Source organism: Lactuca sativa, chromosome 8 (assembly GCF_002870075.4).
Source record: "Lactuca sativa cultivar Salinas chromosome 8, Lsat_Salinas_v11, whole genome shotgun sequence".
NCBI classification, from domain to species: domain Eukaryota; kingdom Viridiplantae; phylum Streptophyta; class Magnoliopsida; order Asterales; family Asteraceae; genus Lactuca; species Lactuca sativa.
This window is the reverse complement of record NC_056630.2, coordinates 178,068,165-178,093,687: the sequence shown is the minus strand read 5'-3', so window position 1 is coordinate 178,093,687 and position 25,523 is coordinate 178,068,165. Positions and strand designations below refer to the sequence as shown.

General features: G+C 36.3%; 1 protein-coding gene across 2 annotated transcripts; it reads left to right on the top strand.

Moving 5' to 3' along the window:
* Positions 1–11,045: 11,045 nt before the first annotated feature.
* On the top strand, positions 11,046–15,119 carry LOC111885747 (uncharacterized). Of its 2 annotated transcripts, XM_023881990.2 has the most exons (16): positions 11,046–11,205; positions 11,280–11,572; positions 12,072–12,199; positions 12,282–12,414; positions 12,488–12,644; positions 12,748–12,826; positions 12,950–12,990; positions 13,220–13,336; positions 13,436–13,516; positions 13,637–13,699; positions 13,837–13,888; positions 13,989–14,063; positions 14,342–14,389; positions 14,550–14,585; positions 14,668–14,742; positions 14,877–15,119. In XM_023881990.2, the coding sequence occupies exons 2-16, from the start codon at positions 11,410–11,412 to the stop codon at positions 14,958–14,960; spliced, it is 1,332 nt and encodes a 443-aa protein (XP_023737758.1). In that variant the 5' UTR covers positions 11,046–11,205; positions 11,280–11,409; the 3' UTR covers positions 14,961–15,119. The 2 variants fall into 2 exon arrangements, with proteins under 2 accessions (XP_023737758.1, XP_023737757.1); XM_023881989.3 differs by having other exon boundaries at positions 11,087–11,572.
* Positions 15,120–25,523: the final 10,404 nt, after the last annotated feature.

Here is a 25,523-nt window from a genome sequence, read left to right as displayed (position 1 = left end):
AAAACCTTGGAAGTGTTTCAGTGGGTTTAGTCGCACTGTTTTAGCGAGTGTTTACAGTATCGATTTGAGAAGGTTACTTAGAGGATCCAGGATGATTCTTGAGGAAAGTATGGATAGTTGTGGGAGGTAGTATTGGGCCCGTACTACTGAAAGCACATGATCCATAGTTGAATCAGGGAGAGTCTTGGAGAATCTAGGAAGCCTATGGGATGAGGATTCTTGGATATGTTCTGATCATTTGCATGGTTGCTTTTCAAAATGGTGATAAGCACTCAGGAAGGAGGTCCGGGTTCGGGTTCAAGCTCATGAGCAGGTACTGAGCGTATTGATGAGTGGATGTGGGAGTTCATCTCGTCAGAGATTACCTGCGGTATTTTGAAGCGGATTCCTATGATCTTTGGTTTAGTCAATGAGGGGATTTTGGAACTCTTAGATGGTCGTCTCGAGGCTTTTTAGACCGAGGTTGTAGCAAGATAGTTGGGAGACCATCAGGAACTCAAGGCTTGTGGAGCTCTAGAATCATTCGGGATGGAGGATCCTACTACTAGCTCTTGTCATGAGGGATCAGGAGTGGGTTATGCATCATGCCTTCCAGGAGATTGATCTCATGATTAGATTACTACCGAGGTTTCATGAGATTTACGTGAGGATTTACCCGACATCATTAGTCGTGTCGTTGATAGATTCGTCGTCAGGTTCAAGGGTTGGATCTTGGCTGTTCAGGCGGTTGATGGGGTGGTTGAGGTGACTCAGGAACAAGAGATTGGTTTGGAGAGGAGACCGGGGAAGAGGAATCAGACTCATGGTCCAACTCAGCCAACAACATCTAAGCAGTTGGATGTTTCCATGTCTAGCGTTGGAGGCCCGAGGGGCCATGATGTTTACGCAAAGGATGAAGGAGAACATGAGCGTATGTGCGACAAGTCTAAATGTGGCATATGCGGATAAAAGGGTCACCTCTACCAAGAATGCACCCTGGAGGAATAATTGTGTCATCGTTGTCACCAGCATGTCCATATCAGGGAGAATTGCCCATGCTTAGTGGTTGGGGCAACTCGGGTTCCATCGCAGGTGCTTTAGCAAGAATGGGAGGTCAGGATTTTATCAGATGCTATTACGGTTAGAGTATCTTTTTCTTTCCTCTTGATTATTATCAGTATTTATATTGCATTGGAATCTTGTTTGGATATGGGTAAGCATTATCTCTAGTTTAGTTATCTATTATTTCCTAGGTTATATCATCGAGAACTGTTATATGCCATTTTGCATGCCAAGAGTCATTAGTGCGTCACATATTGTTGTGCGGAATTCAGTTTGTTCATGTGTTGTTCAGGTTCTTTGATGGGGTCAATTCAGGGGTACTGTTTGGAAGGTCTATGGTTGGATCAATTGGCTAGTTCTTAAACAAAGTCGAAGTTCGGATATGAAAGCATTTGTTCAGGTAGGACTACAGTCGTCTATGGCATGACCTTTAGGTCCAATCTTACCGCTGCTAGGGAAGGAGCGATATCAAGAAGATGAATGAGGCAACCGTAAGAGTTTGTTTGGTCGTTGGAAGTGCCGGGGGAATTTCATAATCGCAAGGGTTGAATATGGTTAGAATTCAAAGATCCTTTTGAGGATGGGAATTTGGAGTGAAGATTCGCCACTTTGGAGCAAGGGTTATGGTCTTTGTCACCAGGATTTGGTGTTGTATCATGGCAAACGATTGGGGTTATTGGACTTGCTGAGATTTTGGGGAGCATTTGTCTGGATTTCAAGAGTGGTGCGATCATCGAGTTTGGTTAGTAATGGAACGCTAGTATTGGTTAGCATAGGTCGTTGGAGGTTTGAGTTATAAGAAGGTAAGATGAGTTAGGAATCCATCAAATTTTGTGGTTTGGGAGAGCTTTGTCGAATCTAGGGGGAGAATCATTTAGAATTCCGGAAGTTGAATCAGGTGTGAAACTAGGATGACTTTTACATCCCTGTCGGGAGGGAAGTAGAATCAAGTAGCAATTTGGATTGAAGTTGGGCAAGTTGGGAGTTCAGGAAACTTCCAATAGCTGGTTGACATCTTCTTTATTGTCACACCCCAAAACCGGAACGGCAGAAAATGTCCGGGGGTGGAGGACGTCATGTAAAGTATCATAACAATGCAAAGTAGTAAACAAGCAACAACATCATCCATTGCATTAATAGTAAATTTATAATACATGTGTGTTATTTATAATGTATTAGACACCAAAAATGAATGATCAAAATAAATGACGAGTCTTGATTGTACTCCGTCTTCTCAAAACCTGCCATCAGTACCTGTCTACTGATGACCTGAGAATACAAGTTATTTTGAAAGCGTAGATCAGCATTTAAGCTGGTGAGTTCATAAGTATTTATGTTAAGAGAATGCTTTTTGTTTCTTTGAATAGATGAATGTTTCCCAGAAAATCATATATTTTCTGTACTGCATGAAAAGTAGTTTCGTTTGTATAAACTCATTCTGTCTGTAATTCAATGTTCTGGCATTGTACTTATGCATGGCTAATTATACACTAACGTATTGGTGATATCTTTTATATGAGTTATTATAACCATACTGACTAGATGCTCTGACCCAATGCTATGAATGCATTGAAAACTGTTGATAACAATTGTCACTTGTAGGCGTGTATGCCTGACTGTAGCTAGCAGCCTGAGTGTGGGATTGTCAATCCCAATATAGATCTATAAACATTGTTTCGATCCTCTGCTAGAGATTCTGGTTATAATATCAAGACTTAACTATATTGTTTAAAATGAATTAAACAACCTGTATCAAATGTCTCATTAAAAGTATATAAACATTACATGTATTTTAGTTATGAAAACCCAATCATTCTGAAATGAATGATTGATAGTATGTTCTTTACTAGTATTCTTAACTTGTTGTTGAATATACTATGTACTTTAGTATACTTGAGTTGTGCAACAATGTTCTATGAATCATAAATTATACCTATAATAATTTATATGTACGTCTTGAATTGTTACTAAGTATGAATGTAAACCCATTGCTCAACTTATACAAAGGGTTAAGTGAATGATGAAACTAAAACTTTTAAAAGATGTTTTGTAATACATTTTAAAGAGTTTAACAATAAATAATAATGACTTGATGTCAGTTTTAAAGTATAAGAAATCATTTATTTGAAATACAGTTGAAGTGTATGAAATCCTTTGTTTGAAATCATTTTAAAGTATAAGAAATCACATGTGATTGATTATATAACTAACATGCTTTCTACTTGTATCCCCCCCCCCCATAAAAGCATTTAAAATCATTTAAAAGATAATTTAAGGGGTATGAACTCACCTGAAGTGAGTGATACGAGTGTAAGATCGAGATAGGATGCTAAGAGTCACATGAAGACTTGAGCACACACGGATCCTATTTAGCATATAATGACACATATATGTATCTAATTAGTGATTATACCTCTAATCAAACAAGTATAGACACCCTAGAACATGGAAAACACTTTGATTCTAGTGTTATAAGTACAAAAGGGTTGTATTTAAGGGTTGTAAGGCATTGCTTTAGAGTTCACGGCCCAAGGACCAACTCCCATGGAGTTTACGGCCTAGGGTTTACAGTCCTAGTGGGTTTACGGCCGTAAACCCATGGTAACTCCTACCATTTCGAAGTTTAAGGTCTATAGCTCAAGTATGAAGGGTTCTAGTCCAATATCCAAGCCCTAGGAAGCAATGGTGGCACATATGCAACACCTAATGGTGTTTATGGCCCAAGGAAATTGCCTTGGCCGCAAACCCATGTGCTATTGGGCATTCTTGGTGTTTTTCAATGGTTTAACAAGTAATCCAAGCATATAACTAGTTAAGAGGAGTGTACTTACTTATAGGAAGCTTGTAAGAGTGTTTAAGGTCCAAGAACACTAGTGTGTGTTCTTGGTGTTTTGAAGAACACTTGAAGATCTAGGCAAAAGAGAAGATTTCATGGATGAAATCATGTATAACTACTAGATGAAGTGTTATAACAACAAATCAAGAGAAGAAACACTTACATTTTTGGAAGATTTGGATGAAGATATGATGATACTTGAGAGAGAATGTTGATGTTCTTGAACTTGGAAGTGAGAAATGAAGAAGGAAAGGAGTAAACTCATGCCTTAAGCATGAGTTCATGACCATAAGGGAGTTTACGGCCCAAACTCCCCAAGTTTGGCCGTAAACACCATGTTAAGGTGTTTAATGTTTGATTGTTACACCAAAAACTCTAGAAGGTACTTCCTCTCGTTCGTTCTTTTGAAGAATTAAGATTAAATCACCCAAACGGACTCTAAACCGAGCTAAAACTTAGCAGAAATGAGTTTGACTTTTAATCGAAGTGCTTGACTGTAGGGTTTGTACAAATAGAAATTTCGGGTTGTCACATTTATGGTATAGCAGACATGCGGATGGATCCAGGTCAAGGGTTGTGTTAGAGACTCACTATTTGTTAATGTTTAATGAAGGTTTTGGGGGTTTGAAACATGACCCGAACATCTGATTGGGATTCAGTTGGATGTGGGTTTGATGTAGGATGATTGGGGTTGGTATGGTAAAACCATGGGCGGTGTCCATGATGGAACTGAGGTGTTGTAAGACTGCGGGGTGGCCGTAGCATTCACTAGATTGGAAGATAGCATGGGAGTTTTCTAAGACTATGAGGTATCCATAGCATTCAACAGGATATTAGACAGTTGTGGAAATGTTGTAAGTCTGCGATGGGATCGTATTATTCACCAGATTGAGATAGACCATCATTGGGGGTTGTTAGTATAAGGGAGGATTGGTTCGTGCCTTGGGTAAGGCAGACAGTATTGTCGGAGATCATTTCTCTATAATAAGAGGAGGACCATTGGGGTCCGAGGCGAGGTTAGGCCGGTGTAGCTCTCGATTGGGTGAGACCCGTGGGCGAGGCCCATTCGTTGGTATAGATTGGGTGAGACCCATGGGTGAGGCTTGCATGATTATGGCTGTGCAGGTGAGACCTGGTAGAGACCGGTTGGGTCAAGGTATTGGATCATGGTTTTAGTGGAATGGTTATATGGTCAGTGAGTGGAAAAAGGGTGATGCATAGGCTAGGATAGCCTTATCAGTTGGACTCTCAAGAACCTCATGGCTAGACTAGGTGTGAGACTAGCAGTCTCAGCGGTGGTTTGGGGATTTTTATGTCCCGGTTTAGTGAATGGTTGTCGCGAATAAGAAGATTTTAAGTGAAATGCAAGTGTAAATCCTTAGATCTCAGGTTACGAGTTATGTACCTAGTTGTCTTTAGGTTGAGACTCGCGTTGGGAATCGTGAGTGTATATACACAAGATCTTTATTTCAGAAAGATATGAATTAAGGAATATGTATGCCAAGGGCATTAGCTGAAGGTTTCAGGGTCAAAAATGGATGTTTTCAGTTCCGCTGGTAGAAAAAGCCCTTGTGATTGTGCTTTGGAATGGTTCTACCTGTGTGTGGGTCTGGAAAGTTATAAGACTTCAGAATTATAGCAGTAGCATATCGGTTCGGCAGTTAAGGAATCAGTGACTTGTTCAGCACTAGAAGGTTTAACTCCCAGATTGTATCTTGTTGCTCATTATGTTCATGGATTCGTTTAACTTCAGGACGAGTCTTTTACTCGAAGGATTATCTAATCCCTTTTTATCAAGTGAAAATTTTCTAGCAGTAGCGAATGGTTGGTGATTCTGTTTTTTGGAGGAAACAACTAGGTAACAAGAAGTTGAATCAATTTGAAATGCAAAATGGAGTTGAATTAGCAGTGGTTCAGTATGGGCTGTCTATCAGGGAGTTAGACAAGTTTTTAAAATTTCAGATTTTGGGTAGAGTAGAAATGGTTATACTTCAGGGTTAATTTAAGTTGAGTAAGGATCCGTTCATCGTCGGGATTTGGGAGCCCTGCTAAGGTTGGGTTCGGTTGCATTTTAGAAGAATGTTGTATGCCCAGGGTTCCTTACTCGGTTCCCATCGGAGTTGTGGTAGAATTGTTCCAGCTAGCTGGTGTACCTGGGATGGTAAGGAATGATTTCGAGGAAGAAATCTAATTTAAGTGAGGGAGAATTGTAACACCCAATTCAAAGTGCTTTTCAGTTTAGATCCTTGGTGTGTTAATGTTTTGCAGAATTGGTCCATAGGGGCATATTTTCCAACTTCAGGAAAGTTGGAGTGGGTTGGGCGTACTGGTGCAATTCTAGATCGCGGGTCTTAACCACGTACGTAGGGTGTACGTGGAGTACACATGGCGTACGTAAGCATGAGTGAAACCCTAATTTTTAGGGTTTGCACCCCATTTAAACCTTATGATAGCCTCATTTGGTCATGTTTAGCCAACCTCCACCTTCCTTTGTCCTGAATATGAAAACCTAGTGTGTTTTTGTGAGTTTTGAGCCTTGAAAAGTGTTTATTGGTAGTTTGTGAATGAGAATAAGAAGTGGATCACTTGGTCAGATATCTTAAGCTTGAAGATCCGGGGTTAGCTCATCATTTGTAAGATTTTTGAGGTAAAAAGATTGCATCTTGATGATCCATGATGCAAGATCTAGTTATGTTGTTATTTTATGCATTTTGAGCCCTTGGAGTGATTGATGAGCTTCTTGACTCACTCTAGAAGTATTAGTGTTAAATCTAGACTTCTTTCGGTCCTCTTGTTCATAAAAATGCAAGCTTTATGGTGTATCTTGAACCATGCATATGTTATGACCTTTGTTAAGATCTTTTTGAGCTCTTGAGCCCCATTAAGCCATGAATATGTGTAAAGTTGCCAACTTTACATGATAAGTGGTCTTATAGAAGCAGATATGAGAGTTTGGCTTGAGGTCTCAATGGATTAAGTTCTTAATGAATTAGGGTTGCCAACTGGGGAGTATGTTGTGCGTACCAAGCTGGTACGTTATACGTACTAGCCCCAGAGGGTATACACTAAGCGTACAAGCTGAGTATGCCCCGCGTACTCAACAGGTGGGCTTTGGATTTGGGCTTCTCGGTTTTCGGCCCATGTTTGGACCTTAGGAGATTAGGGTCTTGTTGGGCCATCAGGTTTCTATTTTTGGGTTAATTCTCTTATATTGGGTTCTTTCGGATGAAGGCCCACGAAGGGATTTGGGCCAAATTTGGAAGATTGGGCCATAACTGGGCTTTGGGTGGCCATTTTGGAATTGGGCCTTTTGTGTAGTTGGTTTGGTCCTTAGCCTTGGGATAAGTTAGGAAAAGGGTAAATGGTCTTTTACCCTAGTTTAGACTCTTAGTTATGGGTCGGAATCCAATTATTAATTGGATGTTATTTTATGCTGATAGTGCGGGGATTTTATCGGACCAACAGACAGAGATTTATCTAAGAGATACCCACCAGCTTGAGGTGAGTTTCCTCACTGTGTTTAGCGGGTCGAATGCACCAATGTCGACCCATGATTTATTATGTTAGGATGCTAGATGTATGCATGAATATTGAATGTGTTATGCGTTGGTATGTATTGTGACATCCCCAATTTCACGGCCAGAAAAGACCGATTTGTTTATGCTTTGTTTTATAAAATCAGAGTAATCCTTTGATTAAAAGAGTTGCAGAATTTGTTCCCAAAACAAAATATGATAAAATTTATCAAAATGTTTCTCAAGAGAATGTATTTTCATTAAATAATAAAACCTCGGGATGTCATGTTCCGATACAGACCAAAAGCATAAACAATATAAAATAGACCTTACAACAGTTATTTATAACTACTGATCTATAATCCAAAATCTTTCGTCAAGTCCACCAACTTATACCCTTGTGCCATTACCTGTAATGCAAAGAAAACTGAGTGGCTCAGGCTTGGGAGCCTGGTGAGCATATAGGGTTTTCAACCCACAATAATACATTTATTATATTCAATTATCAAACAATCAACCCAAATACCCATCCCCATATCTCCTTTATTTTCTCAAGGGTTTACCCTAAGAACCAACTATCCTTCATTCATTCATTCCTAAGGATTTACCTAAGGAACTAGCACAAAGTCCATTTGCTACCACGGTTTATACAACATGCACTACGTCACATAGTCACAAGGGTTCATACGATAGGCACTACGTCTCATAGTCACTAGGGTTTACACAACAGGCACGAAGTCACATCGTCACCAAGGTTTATCAAATAGGCACGAAGTCACATCGTCACCAAGGTTTTACTCAATAGGCACGAGGTCGCATCGTCACCTACTATTCTATCTACCCAAGTTCTACCCAACATTTTTTTTGTAGATATAAATATAAACACAGTTTAAATCATTTAACACCTGTATAAAAACATCAACTCCAAGCCCATCTCAAATAGACAAATAATATATAACACATATCACGTATTTCATAGCTAATACTTTATATTTATGTGTTAGAAGAAAGTAACTATACACTCAGCTGATCAGAAGATGATCGGACAACACTATGGCTTGTAGAAGTAATATTCTTCAGCAGATCTGGAAGATCTTCACAAAAATTGGCTTCTCGCAGGCAGAGCTTCGGCTCGGAAATTTCACTTCTCGGGATCTTCGGGGCTTCAGGACTTGCTTCGGGTCTCGGGAATGATACCGGGGCTTCGAGGTATTTCTTGCACGCAAAACGAGGTAAAAACACGAGAGAAATGGAAGAATGGAGCACCAAAACTCGGTTGCACTCGACATCTATTTATAGGGGCTAAAACCCTGAATTACGCTAGGCGTAATCTTTAGTTACGTTGGGCGTAACCTGGATAAGGTCGCTGACTCCCTCCTTTGGATAATATCGAAATTTATAATTGAATTTAATATTTTAATTATTTAATAAACTTCAAAAATTCATATCTTCCTCATACGAACTCCGTTTTCGACGTTCTTTATATCCACACCTAGTTGAGACTACGCTCTACAACTTTCGTTTAGACTCCGTAAGCTAATTTTGAATTTATTTTTATTATTTATTTTTAGTAGGCCTGGACAAGAAAACTCCGTTATAAATTCATAACTTCTTCATCCGACGTCCGTTTTCGTCTTTCTTTTTACCGTTGCATTACTATCAACAATATCTTCGATTCTCGTTTAGATTGTTTCGACTAAAAACCGCTCGATCTCAAATCGAGTATTCGGGCTGCATACCGCTAAGTCGAAACTTAGAAAAATCATAACTTTCTCATACGAAGTTAGATTTGGACGTTCTTTTTATGCATGCTCATGGTTTAACGAACTCTACGACTTTCGTTTAGATCAATAAGGCTAAATATCGCTCTAACGTAAATTCACTTTTTACGTCATTCAGCGTCGTGCCGAATCTGTCGCGAAACTTCGACAGGTCATAACTTCTTCGTTATAACTCGGATTTTGGCATTCTTTATAGGTACAGAATCCTTGTAACATATACTACAACTTAGTTAAGATTATTCCTTCAAAATAATCTTCCATCAAAAAGTCGTTTTTGACGCTTATTGTCCTCAAATTGACTAGCCCTAATCTACGGGTGTTACATGTATACCGGAGCAGGGCTTGATGTCGGGCGAGTCCCGATGATTGTATTGTATTCTTTTATCTTTGTGGTTAGCGCATGAGTATGATTATATGTTTATATGTTCATATGTGTACCAGGCGGGGCCTGATGATTGACATATCTATAAACCTAGCGGGGCTCGATGTTGGGCGGGACCCGAGGCCAGGTGGGACTCGATGTCGGACGAGGCCCAATGAAGGACGGGGGCCCAGTATGTATTTATTATGTATGATATATGGTATTTTGGGGAACTCACTAAGCTTTGTGCTTACGGTTTTCAGTTTATGTTTAAGATACTTCTGGTTCGAAAGGGAAGAGCCCAGGATGATTATAGAACACACACCACCTCATTCCACATTTTATGATTTACTCTTATATTTTATGATGTAGTGATACACTTTGATCCATTTTGGTTGTATGCCAATGTTTTGGATTATCGTTTTATTAATTTAAAAATGAAATTTCTGGGACGTTACACAAACCTCCGCACTGATACCATGATAATATTGCCATATGATTATTGAAAGAGAGAAATTACAAGATTCTCAATGAAAAGCAGAAAGACTACAAAGAAGAAAGAGGAGAATAAATACTAGTTAAGACAAAACCCTAATGGGCTAAAGCCTAAAGGGCATATAAACATGTGAGTTAATAACATATATGCTAACAAAATGATCTTTCAAGGTTTGTAGATCTTCATCTTCTTCCCAGAAATCAAACGATCTCCAGAAGTGTTTGTGTGTATGTGTATCGATTTCTCGGTTTCTGGAGCGATTATCAAATATGTGTGTGTTCATGCTCGATTTTGGAACAACACACATACACTTCTCTCTTCTTTCTTTTCTAAAGTAGATTTTGGAACAACACATTTGAACACTCTTATCTCTAGAACTCATTTCCATTTCTGTTCAAGAAGACACACATGAACTTGAATCTAAAATCAAGTTCATACAAGAAATCGAGCTTTGTAGAATAGAAAATAAACGGATAGAAGATTACCGAAGAAGAATGTTGGAAAAAAAACATTGTTTGTTGGAGAAGATGATCGAAAACTCATCGGAGAACTTGACAGGAGTATCGCTAGAGATGCAAAGACCGCCGAAAACCGGCTAAACCCATACCAACCGGTCATAAGGGTAAACTATAGACAAAAAACAAGTTTAATCCGTAAATATGAAGAAAAAAATCAGTGATCAAATATATACAAAACAAAAAATACATTACTCTTTTAAGTCGTTATCTCTTATTATTAATTAAAAATTTATCACCTAATTACCACCTTTCAGATTTTTAAATGCCTTTTAAACCCTATAACATAATTGTAATTTTTTTTTTTTTTTTTGTAACACGTGAGAAGTTTTCTTTTTTTGGAAAAAACTTGTGAATTACTAGAAGATTACTTATCGGATAAATGAAACAAAACGAACAAATGGGAGAGTTATTTATTAATTTATATTATATTATATTATATTATGTTTAGGTTTAAAATATTTTACATAATTAAATTGTATTTTTCTTATTGAAAAACACAAGTTAAACATAGAAAATAGAATATCAGTGTTGGTCAAAGTAAAAAGAAAACAAAGACGCCGTCAAAGTCGTGTTGGTCAGGGCAAGGTCGGTCATTATCTCATATATCCGGCCGTCATCATCCGCCGCTTCAGCCTTCAGACGCACACGCAGACGCAGGTGATTAACGTATCATTTAATTTTCCTTTTCTTCGGACTTCAATCTCCCGAAACTTCCAACATTTATCCCGCAGACGATCGGTGAAGAATTGCATCATCCCCACTGCACTTGAAGAGCAAGATCAATTGCAACTGCAACAGTAAAGGGAGACCCCGATCGGATCCATCACAATTGCAAGCACTAGTCCTCAATTTGTCAAGTAAATGGCTTCCACGAATGGCATGGTCCCCATAACCCGGGCTTTTCTTTCCTCTTACTACGATAAATACCCATTTTCTCCGATTGTGTCCGACGTCTCTCGTCTTTCCGACGAGCTTCACAACATGTCCAACGATCTCCATAAGGATTCTCCTCCTCTTCCTGAAGGTAATAATCGTTTATCACTTTATTGTACATGTTATTCCCCCTTTAGTGAAAATGGAGCCAATTTCCGTGAATTACCTTTCTGGGTACCTTTATTTGTTAGATTTGGCTCAGGGAATGCTTTTGATTTCGTCTTTTACATGGGTTTGATATATAGAGAATCCTGGGGGCTGCCTTTCATACATCATACATGACCTTCTTATTGGTTGTGGTGTTCTTGGTGACACCAAGAATCCACCTTTTCTACTGTATAAGTTATGCTGCAAACTGGTGGAGTGATTATGATGTTCCTGGAAACAATTTCTAAATTACCATTCAAATTTCTATTGTATGCCTAATTATACTTCATTTGTTCTTGTCTTGATTGAAGGATTAGACATTCTTTGAGAATGTTTCTTTTCAAGAGGCATAGTGAACATGTAGGGGAAAGATTATTGGTTTAGACTATGATCCATGATGTGGTATTTTTCCTTTTTATTACTTATAAATTGATATGTTTCAGGGGAAAGATTATTGGTTCAAGAAGCAGAGTCCCAACCACCACACAAACTAGATGAGAACATGTGGAAGAATCGGGAACACATTGAAGAAATTCTTTTCTTGCTTCAAAGCTCTCATTGGCCAAAATCTGTGAGATACAAATTCTTTTATTTATTTATTTTCAAATCCCATCTCACCTTTTATCTTTTTGTATTTTTGTTGCTGTTGGCAGCTTCAAAAACAGTCCACACCAGAAGACATTGAACTTGCTCAAGTTCTTAAACAACTAAATGATAAATTTGAATTTGCATTAAAGCTTGTGGAATCCTTCCAAGCAAAAAATTCCAATAATGTGTTCAACACAGGTTAGTTTAAAGGATTGATAAGATATATATGATACTGAAATTGAAAACATATGTTGATGTGTAATGTATGCAGTTATGAGCTACATGCCACAAGATTTCAGAGGCACATTAATCAGACAACAAAGAGAAAGGTCTGAAAGAAATAAGCAAGCAGAAGTTGATGCTTTAGTAAATTCAGGTGGGACTATACGTGCCCGTTATGCCCTTCTTTGGAATCAACAAATGGAAAGGTAATAAACTAATAAATAATAATATTCCTTTTTTTTTTTTTTTTTTTCATAATCCATGTTTTTTATGTCTTTTTTAGTAATTACTTTTTTTATTATTATCCAGGAGAAAACAGTTATCTCAGCTTGGTTCTGCAACAGGTGTCTACAAGACTCTTGTGAAATATTTAGTGGGAGTGCCTCAGGTATATCAATATTTTATATGTTTTTTCATTTTATGTTTTTTTTTTTTGTTGTTGTAAGATAGTTTTGAGTGTTTTAAGGTTTTTAAGTTGTCATAATGAGATAAATTACTTCACTTGCTGCAGGTTTTACTGGATTTTATCAGACAATTAAACGATGATCAAGGGTATATATTTTTTTTCTTCCAAGAATAGTCAACCATGCATTGACCAGGTCAAAGACCAAAGTCAACTAGACAAAAATTACAATTTTTTTGTATTGAATGCCCTCAATAGTCCTAGAAAGCTTGTGCTAGTTGTGTAGTCTAGTCCTGTCACGTGTAACAAAAGACATGAATGCCCTCATATCCTCATTTGTGCAAAAGACATAAATGCCCTTATTTTGTTTTACACTAGGCCCATGGAGGAGCAACGACATCGTTATGGGCCCCCTCTGTATTCCCTGACAAAAATGGTGCTCAATATTCGCCTTTTTCTTTCATTGTCATGGTGGCGCTTTGAAGATATTAAGCTGTAAGAATATCATAAATTCTTTCCTTTTTATTTTTTTTTATTTATAATATGATAAAAGTCCCATTTAGTTTTATATTTTTTCTGGTTTCTTGTGATTAGTCAGAAGCATCAAATATCCATCTTGGAAGAAGCAGTTCAAGTCTATGTTTCTGAGTTGGAAAGATTTCTGAAATTCATCGGGTATCGATTTTTCTCATATTTCATTCTATATCATAAATAGTTCCTTTTTTTTATATATATGAATGAATCAATAGTAACATTATATCTTTAAGTGAAGTGTAAATTTGCCTCTATTCACAGGGAGGTTTTTGCAAATTCACCTTTCTTTCTTACAGCTGAAGAAGCTGGTGCAATAGATGGAATGTAAATTCATCTCCCTTTAATCTTTATATATATATATATATATATATATATATATATATATATATATATATATATATATATATATATATATATATGTGTGTGTATATATAATATATAACACAATCTGATTTCTGCAGTAAAAATGATGGATATAGTGAAACTGCTGTTGCTGCTGGAAGAACTCATGAGGTAGTTTACTTTTCCCAATATGCAATGAGTAATGTTATTATTATACTCTTAATATTAATATTAATATTTTTATTATTATTATTGTGTGCTTTTCTTTTAGGTTTCATTGATGGTGGACTCAGTAAATTCATACATTGCTTGGGATTTCTCCATACTGCAAGGGAAAATAAGCACGGTAATCATGAATTTATTTGGATGTTTCAAAACAATCCTTGGACTTTTTGTAAATTACGCAAACAGTCCCTGTACTTTCACTTCTTTCATAACGGGCCCAAACTTTTTTGGAAGTTGTGAAATGACCTATGGATTTTGCATAGAAGTCTCAATTTCTCTAAGATTAGCAGATGATGATTGACCTTTTGTGTAAATTCTCAAATAGCTCAAATTCTTTAAAACTAAGAAACATAAGGAAAAAGGTCAATATTGGAAAAAAATGTCTATTTCTTGTTACAGGACATTGGGTTTTGTGTGGAGCACACAAGTTCTACTGGACAGAAAACAGTAAGTTGATGTTTTATAATTTTTTTATTTTTCTCATTATGTAATGTCTAAATAAATAATGTTTAAAATTTTTTGGAGAAAAGAAACACTTTATCTATATATAATATATATATATAAGTTACTGGATTAAGTCATTCTTTCTGTGTTTGTTTTCATATAGCTTATCTTGCCCTACAGGCGATACGAGTCTAACCAAGTAAGTAACATCTTCCTCCAGGTTTTATAATTTCCATTTAAACCAAAAGTAAATTCAGAGGGTAAAAATGTCTTTTTTGCAGGGTAATTTCTGCACAGTCATGGCTGGCAACTACACACTTGTATGGGACAATTCGTATTCAACCTTTTTCAAGAAGGTTGGTTGTTTGTTTGATTCTTTTGAAAATGACTTCATGGAACATTTTTTCTCGTGTGTGCTCAAAAGACATGAATACCCTTATCATTGTTATTATGTATAATGTCGTTAATGTTGTTGGATATGTAAAAACAGGCTCTTCGCTACAAAGTGGATTGTATTCCACCTGTTGTAGAACCAGTGTCCTCAAATGAATTGGAAGCTGAAGAGAGGGGATAATTTGATTTGTAAACTTTTTAATTATGTTATTAATGATTTATCCTTGTAAAAATCGTTGTTTCATTGCACTCTTGAGCCTTAAATTTGTAGTAGATGGTTGTAAAGTTATTAAATTTGTAAACAATATGAGTTTGTGTAAGCAATTATGAACTTTGAACATTGTTAGTTTGTTACTTGCTTAGACCTAACTAAACTGGACTGAATTGCTATGAAAGACTAAGAGTGCGTTTGGTTGTAGAAAATTTTCTAGTTTTTCATGAAAATGTTTAAATGAGATGAAAGTTTTGATATGTTTTCCAAATTGTAAGTAAATTAGAAAAAGTGATTTTATAGTTTTTCAAAGTTCTATAATAATAAAAAAAAAGACTCTATCGGTTCCAACCAAATGTGTTTTCAAAATTTTCAATGAAAACTAAAAATGAAAACTCGATTATATTTTCTGAAAAATGTGTTACTTGGAAAAGAAAAAAAAAAAGTCTTTTATAACCAAACATGCCCTAGGTGTCATGTTATATTGGATTGAACTGGACAAACTTTTTAAGTATACTTTTGACAATGAAGAGGTGGAGGACGATGTTATCATCTTATTGTTTCATCTTTTTAGGTAGTCTTATTGACATGTTTTGATTCTTGTCTATGTCCAATGTTCAAGATGCCTAAAAGGGCTATGATAAAAGGATAGTGACAAAATGGGCAGGAGGGCATTATATAAAGAACTTGCAAGGGGAATATAATAAAAATCCTACTATATATGCAATACCATTTCACATTACCATGACATCATATTATGAGTTCATCTTTATTATTCTTAAAATTTTTAGAAAGTTCATGGACAAGTTTGCAAGGTGTTTTTAGATCACGATTGTTCATCGCAACATAGATTATTGCTTATGGTTTTTGCAAGGTGTTTCCAAATGACCCTTCTCATTTATTTTGCATATAGGGGAGCAAAGGTAGCTAGACATAGGATTCTTTGAAAAAACTTAGAATGAGGCTTAGCGGAGATCTTTAGGAATGAGTTTTTTGCAAAAGTGGATATCTAAGCCACTCATGTGACAAATGTAGAAGTATTATGTAACATCTGGATTTCCAGGTGTTATATTGTATCATTTATTTCTAGAGTTAAGAGAGGGACTCGACGAGTTGACGCCTAGACTCGTCGAGTGGGATCGCGTATTGTTGACTGATAAATGAGGGGACTCGACGAGTCGGTAAGAGTGGACTCGACGAGTCAGTAAGAGTGGACTCGACGAGTCCGTGCTGACGATTGAAACCCAAAATCCCCGGGCATGTGCCCTATTTAAAGGACCTTATAGCCCTCTTGTGCGGCTACCTGTCCAGAGAGAGTGCCCCTTGAGAGCTTGAGCGAATTGAGAGAGAGAGAGAGAGAGAGAGAGAGAGAGAGAGAGAGATAAGGCTATATTGATCAATCTTGGTGTGATTTTAGCAAAAGAGAAGTTGTTTCCAGCAAGAGGAGGTCAAAGGAGCTGTGGATCCAGAGTTTTCAAGATCAGATCTACACTTTTGAGGTATCAATCGAACTTCCTTTCTATTTTGGGTTAAGATCCATGATCTAGGGTTTTCTATAGCCTTTTTAGAGTTTGATAAGTGGAGTTTATGGTCCTTTGCTATGCTAGACCTCAGATCTGGACCCATGGAGGTCCAGAGAGCCTTCCCCATTCTGCTTTTTGTGGTTCCATGGAGAAAATAGACATAGGTTGCCATGTTAGAAGAGATTTCACCAAAATAAGCCTTAGGGGCATTGCATGTGTAGCAAGATTCGACCTTTACGTGATTATTGGTCATGGGGAAGTCAGATCTATAGATTAGAGAAACAGATCTAACCTCAAGAGGTCAGATGAGTGTTGTCATGGGAGGAACTCGCCAAGCCCATAAGGGACTCGACGAGTCGAGTCGGGTTGCCCCACGATTCGCGATCTGTGATAACCCGTGAGGTGTAGGGTTGACTCAGCGAGTCGAGTGAAGGACCAGGGGTGAACATGACACGGGTGTACTCGCCGAGTCACACGAGTGCACTCGACGAGTCGGGTCAAAGTTTGACCGATTGACTTTTGTTGACTTTTAGGGTTTAGCCAGTGTTTGGACTTATGAGCCATTAGAGAGGTATAATGGTCTTTTATCCTTCTTAGAGAACTTATAGAGAGGTGTTAGCCTAGCCTTTAGAAGTTGTATTAATTAGAGTAATTATTTATGTGATTAGGCGGAGGCTAGTGTAGTATTTCAGAGTTTGAGGTTTACCGAGTTACCCGAGGTGAATCTTCTCACTATACTTTACCTTGAGTGGTAATTAGAGTTATGTAATAGAGTATCTTGTATGCCATTTATCTGATGTGTTGCACAACATTATTTCTCTGTGATTTATGTTGTGTATATATCAGAGTTACAGAGTTAGGACTGGAAGGTCCACACAGTTAGGACCAGAGGGTCCACAGAGTTAGAGCCAGAGGGCTCACAGACTGGGCCGCTCCATTGGTTTTTACTACCCGGGGCGAAAATAGAATTTTATGCCCTTTTGTATATGTCGTTGGATAAAGAAAATGTTTATATAAAAAAATTATTAAATCATAAATACAATAAACTTTATAATCAAACAAATAATATGGAAAAAAAACCAACAAAGATCACTTAAAACGATATCTTTATGCATTTTTTTTGAAGCAAAAACATCTTCTATTTTATAATAATCAATATTTTATAAAATTTGGATGCTAAAAATTGCATATCCATTCGATCTTTCTTATATCATGGTAGTTTATGGATACATGTTCTGTTTGAACAACTTTTCTACTATAACCTCACAATAGAATTAGAAATAGGCATCTACTTTTAAAATTACTTTCTCCTAGGAACAATGAAATCAATTTATACAATTATACCTTTTGTTGCCTCTAGGAAATTCTAAACATAAGTTCAATAGAAAATTATATGCCTATTGATTCATATATGATAATCAGAACACAAAAGTTTAGAAATAAACTCTACAAGACTAGAAATTTAATTTGAAACTACAACAAAAAGTCATAATCAAACCTATAGCTACAAAAATGAAATTAATTTTCACTCTTTCTACTGTACTCATCGTCCAACAAAAAGCAAATAGTCCGAGTCCTGAAACAAACAAACAAAAACATTTAAAACACATAAGATATTGGAATAAGAAAAATAACTGAATATGATATACCAGAATTCGGAAAACCAACTCCCCCAACCCCAATTTAGAATCGAAAACCACAAGTTTCTTCATATTTTTGTGGTCTGTGCTTCAGAAGTTAGAAAAAAAATCAAACTCAGAAACCAGTCAGAAATTAGAATGAGTAGTAGAGAAATTGAGAAAGAAATTAGAAGGAGAAGTATAGAAATTGGTTGTAGTAGGTTTCAGGAGTTGGAATGATAAAAGAAAACAAAATGAAAGAGATGAGAATTCAAAAATCGACCTCACACAAACCTAGTTTAGAAATCAAAAACCTTATAGTTCTTCATATTTTCGGTGACTATATGCTTCAAAAATCATATTACCGGATTCTGGTTATGCGAAGTAAAGAATGAAAAAGTAAAAATCGAAGTAGAGAAATCTTAAATTGGAATGAGAAATAAAGAAATTCTATGTCGTAGACACTAGGTTTAAGAGAGAAGTAGAGAAATTATAACGAGAATGATCGATACTTCAGTCGATTAAAGATTCTGCTCCTCGATCTGGACGACGCGTTTTTCTAGACGCCGATTGGCTTCTCAAGAAGATGCTTGCACGCTCAAGATGTCGCCCCAAACGCCTTTGACTTGAATCAGGACTAAACTGTGGGCCAAACTATATATACAAGATTAATTACCGGATCAAATTTTTGCCCCTTTTTTCTTTGCTGCCCTGGGCGACGGCCCAATTCACCCATGTATATGGGTCGGCCCTGCTCATAGAGTTATAGCCTCGAGTGGCTATTATGTGTTGAATGTGGTATTTTGGGGAACTCACTAAGCATTTATGCTTATAGTGTTTTCTGTTATGTGTTTCAGGTACCAGTCCCTTAAGTTTAATTAATCTCTTTTAGTTACAAAACTAATTACCAATTAATTATTGACTAATATTAATTAAACAATATGATTTCTCCTTTAATATATTATTCTCATAATATATTAATAAATCATATTTAATCATTTCTCTCCATAATTCATCCTATCAAGTTGCTTTGGTGAAGGCAACCCAAAAGGACCATGCACCATCGGGTCAAGTACATACCAAAATAGTTATGGACTTAGACACTAATCCAACAGTCTCCCACTTGGATAAGTCTAATAACTATTTTGCGTATGACTTCGGATCCCGATCTGCAATCGTAGCTTTCCAAAGCCGCTGTCAACTCTGATCATATCAGATACGCGTGTCCTTAGATAAGGGATCATATATTCCTCCATTCTAGATATCATATGAGATATGATTTCAAATCATTCTCTTTGTATTACTTCTCGATTTCTGATTTATGACGACAGACTAATTGAACAAATCAAATTAGCCCTAGCCCGGCCGAGCATTTACATTTGTCATCACTAATCCATCGAGGGGCCCAAAGATATCGCCTTTATCCTACTTTGAATAAAAGGAATGGATAAAATTTGATACAATGCTCGCTTGCACTCACGCACCGAATCACACACAACAATATGTTTTATAACACCAAGTTACTAGTGTGTTTACATATTATCAATGTGCAACCGATTCGCAAGATACAACTCACACATCTCGGTTTCAAGAATATAAGATGTTATCGTCTCACTAATCACTCGTAATACAATTTCATGGAGTGATCCAAGTGAGCGTGGGTTTAATCCAATGCTCAAATCATATTCAAAAGCACTCATGAACGTTGCAGCAAACATTTGCTTATGTCTAATACTCTTCTAGACAATCCACACACAACAATATGTTTTATAACACCAAGTTACTAGTGCGTTTACATATTATCAATGTGCAACCGATTCGCAAGATACAACTCACACATCTCGGTTTCAAGAATATAAGATGTTATCGTCTCACTAATCACTCGTAATACAATTTCATGGAGTGATCCAAGTGAGCGTGGGTTTAATCCAATGCTCAAATCATATTCATAAGCACTCATGAACGTTGCAGCAAACATTTGCTTATGTCTAATGCTCTTTAGACAATCCACACACCAATTCACGACAGTCTTCATTCATATCTACTTCCAACATATGAACGACTGCGGCCCGTTCGAATAATTCGATTATTCTTAATAAACTCAATTATTCTGGAAGTCAAAACATGAAAAGTGAAACACAAGAATAATACTAATCCCATATGGCCTCAAACCTTTGAGTATAAATAAAACACCTTTTATTTATCACCATATCGATTACTCATTATTTGTCGTTTCGGTTAATCAACTTCTTACTTGAATTCCAACACGTGTCCCATGCTCCTAGCATGCACACAATGTTTACCTATGGTTCTTACTTTGTGAAATAGATCACATTGAACACATTTCCAATCCTTCTCATTTCACAACTCCAAATCCGTTTTTCATAAGTCAAAGAATATCAAATTCTTGCTACTTATAGAATATGCTAGATTCTAACATTCTATGCAACTATCCTTTCGTAATGTCACTGCACCAAAGTCACAAAGACTATTGCCAATGATATTACAAAGTCCTCTATCGGAGATTGTTACAAGACAATTCCATAGACGTGATGTCTCTCACTCAAAGTACATTCTTTGAACATCCTTTTGCATAGAAGTTTCTAATCTAGTCATAGATTTCTCAATATTCAATTCCCAATATGGACACACTTCCATATGTTCCATATGGCAACTCATTCTTAATAGAATCTTATCTATTCGTAATGATGTCGATACGGTCCATCCAATATGGAAACATTTCCATATTTTCCAATACTATACTTCCAACTACTCACAAGCGACCAATCCTCGTCGAACTTTGGGTTGTCCTTTGATAGTTGTTTAATTGTTTTAGTCAAAACCAATTCTAGTCCCTTTTCCCTCTAAATGCGCTCGACATTTGGAAAATTTTAGAATGGTCAAACATTAAAGCATTTGCAATCGATCCTATACCCGAAGCGTATGGGACACGACGCATAATGTTTTATTTGCTACGTTCTCAAAATTCGAATTGTGAAGAGGGATGCCGTAATCATAATCGAAATATTAAGAACACACTATGTACCTTTGACTAAATTTTATTAACATTCCACAACCTAAGCCTTTAGATTTGAAATGAAGCATAATATTCTCTCCTTTAATTATAGCAAAACAATTCTTCAACTATTGCGACTTTGCAAAGTATGACTCTTGTTTTCTATAATTAATATTGCTAACTTTGCAATAGTTTCCTTAATAATCATATAATCATAACATTTATGCTCCCACTATCATGATGATTATTGTAAAACATAACACTTATGCTCCCACTAGCTTCGACATGTATTCATAAACATCTTAACTTTCAGAAAACAATACTTATTGAATTTCTTAAGTTCATGTTTCTAATACTTAATGCTTTGATAATCCTTTATCAATGCTTCTTGAACTTATACACCTTTGCCTTTGATAGTTTATATGTGTGTCTAAACACTTAAGACTAATTGCCAAACCTCACAATTCAAATTATGGAAAGGGATGCCGTAACCATAATCGAATTCGAGAATGCAATTTTACAATCACTATCTTCTTAAAATCTTTCTTAGTGAAAGCATTTTCTCACAATCATTTTCATGAAGGAGGAAATCTTATGACACTTAGATTTAAACGGTGTATGTGTTCCTATCCATGTGAAATTGTTAAAACCAAAGTTTACGACAAATTCAAACTCATATGGACCGAACTTTCTTAATCTTGATTTCCTGTCTTATGGTAGCACAGTTGCCCACCATGTTTTCCAAGTAGTTAAGCAGCTCACCCTTTCCTATCAATGTACCTTTCATTAATTAAGGTGCTTTGCCTTTTATGTGTTCAAAATGAGAACTCATAGAACTCTCACGCATAATTAACTCAATTGGATTGGCACAGAACCAAAATAATGTCATCACGATAGGTTGTAAACCTCAAATCGTGTGCTAGTGATGATCGATAAGGTTTATTTGATTTGTTCTTGAAACCTTTCAAGACTTTTAAGACTCCCACTGACTCCTTGACATATACGATTCTCTTGTCAAAACATTTCTTGACAAACAAATATTCAAGAGTTAGTGTAGCTTTTATCAAAACACTTCTTAATTTAGGTCTTAGTTGGTCTTTGTCTTATCCAAGACATCACAACTTTCCACAATTGATGAATGTTATAAACCTTCTTAATACTATTCACTCAATGTCACAATCTTAACTTTAAGACTTGTTTTGGAACGAAGTATGATTGACTTCTTGATTTGACCATTTCTTCAATCTTTGATTCCTCTTCTTGGACATACAATTGCACCAAGACTCACTTAGAGGATCAATTGAAATATGGTTCTTAATCATTAAGACCTATCATAAAGCATAAAAGGTACTCTCCCTTCTTCTTAGAATGGATAAGCTTTTATCTCTCTGCCTACTTGATTCTTGTTATTCGTTCTACTATTGATTTAAACCTTTTCAATCAATTCAGAATTACACTTAATCTTATAAGTATAATCATATTTACTAAGCCTTTAGTAAATCATGACGAATATCTTTGTTACTCTTATGGTGGACTTGATCAATACGCAACTTTGTGTACTCGATCTCGTAGTCCTTCACTTGACACTTTGTCAATGAATTAGTCTAATTTCCAAATACAAAATTTCTCATTCATCATGCATTCACGTTGCATGATTCCAAGTTTCTGTCCAATTAAAACTTGGGCGATGAGAAACTCTCCCTATTTGGTAAATTCTCGACTTTCCATAACATAATAAGAACCAAATCCATTATTGCTAATAATAGAAACATTTTAACATCAATTTTTCATACACGCCATTGTAAGGATAAATAAATAAAATTTAAAATCAAAATTTATTTTATTGCGGAAAAATTTGTCCTTACAATGCAACTCATTGAAAACTTATGCTAATACATCTTTCTTAGCAATCTAATTCTAACTCTTAAGTAGTAGCTCAAGAATCTAATCTTCGAGAAACGCGATCGAAATCCGTTCCTTCACGGTTAGATTCTGCTCACTTCTTCCCTTAAGCTTCCTTTCTTTTCTTCAATCCTACAAAACATCAATTGTAATCTTATCACATTATGTATTTAGAATCTAGAATGAAGCTTAAAAGAGTTAGCCAATTGATTTTACCTAAATTAGAGCCATACATTTCGACTCTCCCATCTCTTAGATCTCTTAGGTATATAGGGCAGCTTCGTCTCCAATGCCCCTTCTCTTGGCAATAAAAGCAAATTGACTCTTTTGGAACATGACATGGAACTACTTCAGACATTGTCTTTCTCTTGTGATCAAACTTTTCGATCATAGCATGTATTTCGTTGCCATTGTCAATATCCATAGAGGTCTCGAAGGCAGATTCACCAATCAACTTTGCTTTTCTATTGCGCCAAATCATTGCTGATTCAGCAGCAATAAGCATATAGATGAGATCTATAAGGGTCACGTCGTAGTTCATCATATAGTACTCTCTTACGAACTCACTATATGAGTTGGGAAGTGACTGAAGAACCCAATCAACAGCCATTTCCTCACAGACAACGGATCCCAACATTCTTAACCTATCAATGTGTGACTTCATCCCTAGGACGTGTGCACACACGGACTTTCCTTCTTTATGTTTACTTGCCAAAAGGGCTTGAGTGATCTTGAACTTTTCAAGCCTTTGAACTTGTGGGTTAGAGAGAATAATTGGAGGAGGTGGAGGAAGTGAAGCATGATTTCTTGTTCCTTGATCGAATCGTGGAATATCATCTTCATGTGGAATGCTTGTTCCACGGGATTTGGGAAGACCATAGTTGTCGAACTTTGACATCTACAAAACGGGAGAAAAACGAATTCAAGTTAGTTGATAGATTGAGTCCTTAGTAAATCACCCAAATGAGATACTAAGGCTAGGACCCAACACAATATTCCACAACTCGGGAGAGGGATGCCGTAACCCTAATTGCAGAATATTTGAAGGTAAGTGAATGACGATTCACTAATTTCCACCACGAAAAACGAAAAAGAAATTTAAGTTTTAAATCTATGAAAACTCCTAGATCCTTTGAGATTCATTGTACTTTCAATGGCATGTTTAAATCTCGATATGCCCCTCTTGTTTCTGACTGGGATGTCGATGATCACAAAGCGGGTGTGAATAACCATGCAAACTTACAAGGTGCCCTCACATATTACAGTCACCTATTCGATGTGCCGGTAAACCACACACGCTCCACCGAACTATGACAAACATTGAGTCACCCTTTGCTACCTTTGCTTAGAACCATTTAGTGTGCCGGTAAACCACACATGCTCCACTAACGTCTTCGCAAGGGCACAAAGTGTAATTTCATGGAATTGCATCAATTCACTTTTGCCTAAGTAACTAAGATTGGGAATTTTATGAAAACATTTAGTTACTTTTATACTTCATTATACTTATAATGGAAGGTTTTTGTCCTATCCTACCCGTTCGGCTAACGACCCTCCACTAGTCAAGAGTGCGGTGGGTAAGAGTGGATACCCATTCAATCGCCATTTTATAGGCAATTTCCTTAAACACCCCTTATAGACTAGCTTCGTGAATGAGGCCTACTAACGGTAAGACTGACTTTTAGTCATACATATATATAATGTTAGACTTTTAATGTTATATATAGTATAGGGTGTATTTTATACTTTCAAAATACTAGGTGGTCTAGTTTAACAATTATACTTTTAATTCAATTAAATTGTAAACTTAAACTTTTATGGATTTATTAAACTTCTTTTAATTATACACCTTAATTAATTAATAAAACCATAAGGGTGTGATTTGAACTTTTTCAAAACTATACTAGAGTTTTAGAATTTAACATTCCTAATTAAACTTTTAATCAACTTTTAAATTCCAAAACTTGAGGGCAAGTTTTGAAACATTTTTTCAAAACATTAGGGTTTCAACTATTTAAATTTCAAAACTACAAAACTATTGGGTTCAAATTTAAACTATAAAACCTAAAGGGCAAAATATGAAACTTTTCATAACAACAAGGATCAAATAACAAATAATCTAAACTAACATTTAATTACATAATTATCCATATTTGATTTGTTTAATGATTTCTTGCAAAACAATTTATCAATTTACTCAAAATAATTAATCAATTATCTTATAAGGAAACAATTATCTTATTAATTGATAAATATCTTCAATTAGATCAAAAATATAGTCAAATATATCATATAATCGGATTAATATTGATCTAACATGATAAGGTAACTATCCCAATGCAAAAACAACAAGAAATCCCGAGATAAGCTCTATCTGACGAGTTGACTCGTCGAGTCAAGCCTGGACTCGTCGAGTCGCCTTAGACTCGGCGAGTTCAGCTATGGACTCGGCGAGTCCAGCCTCCAAAACACC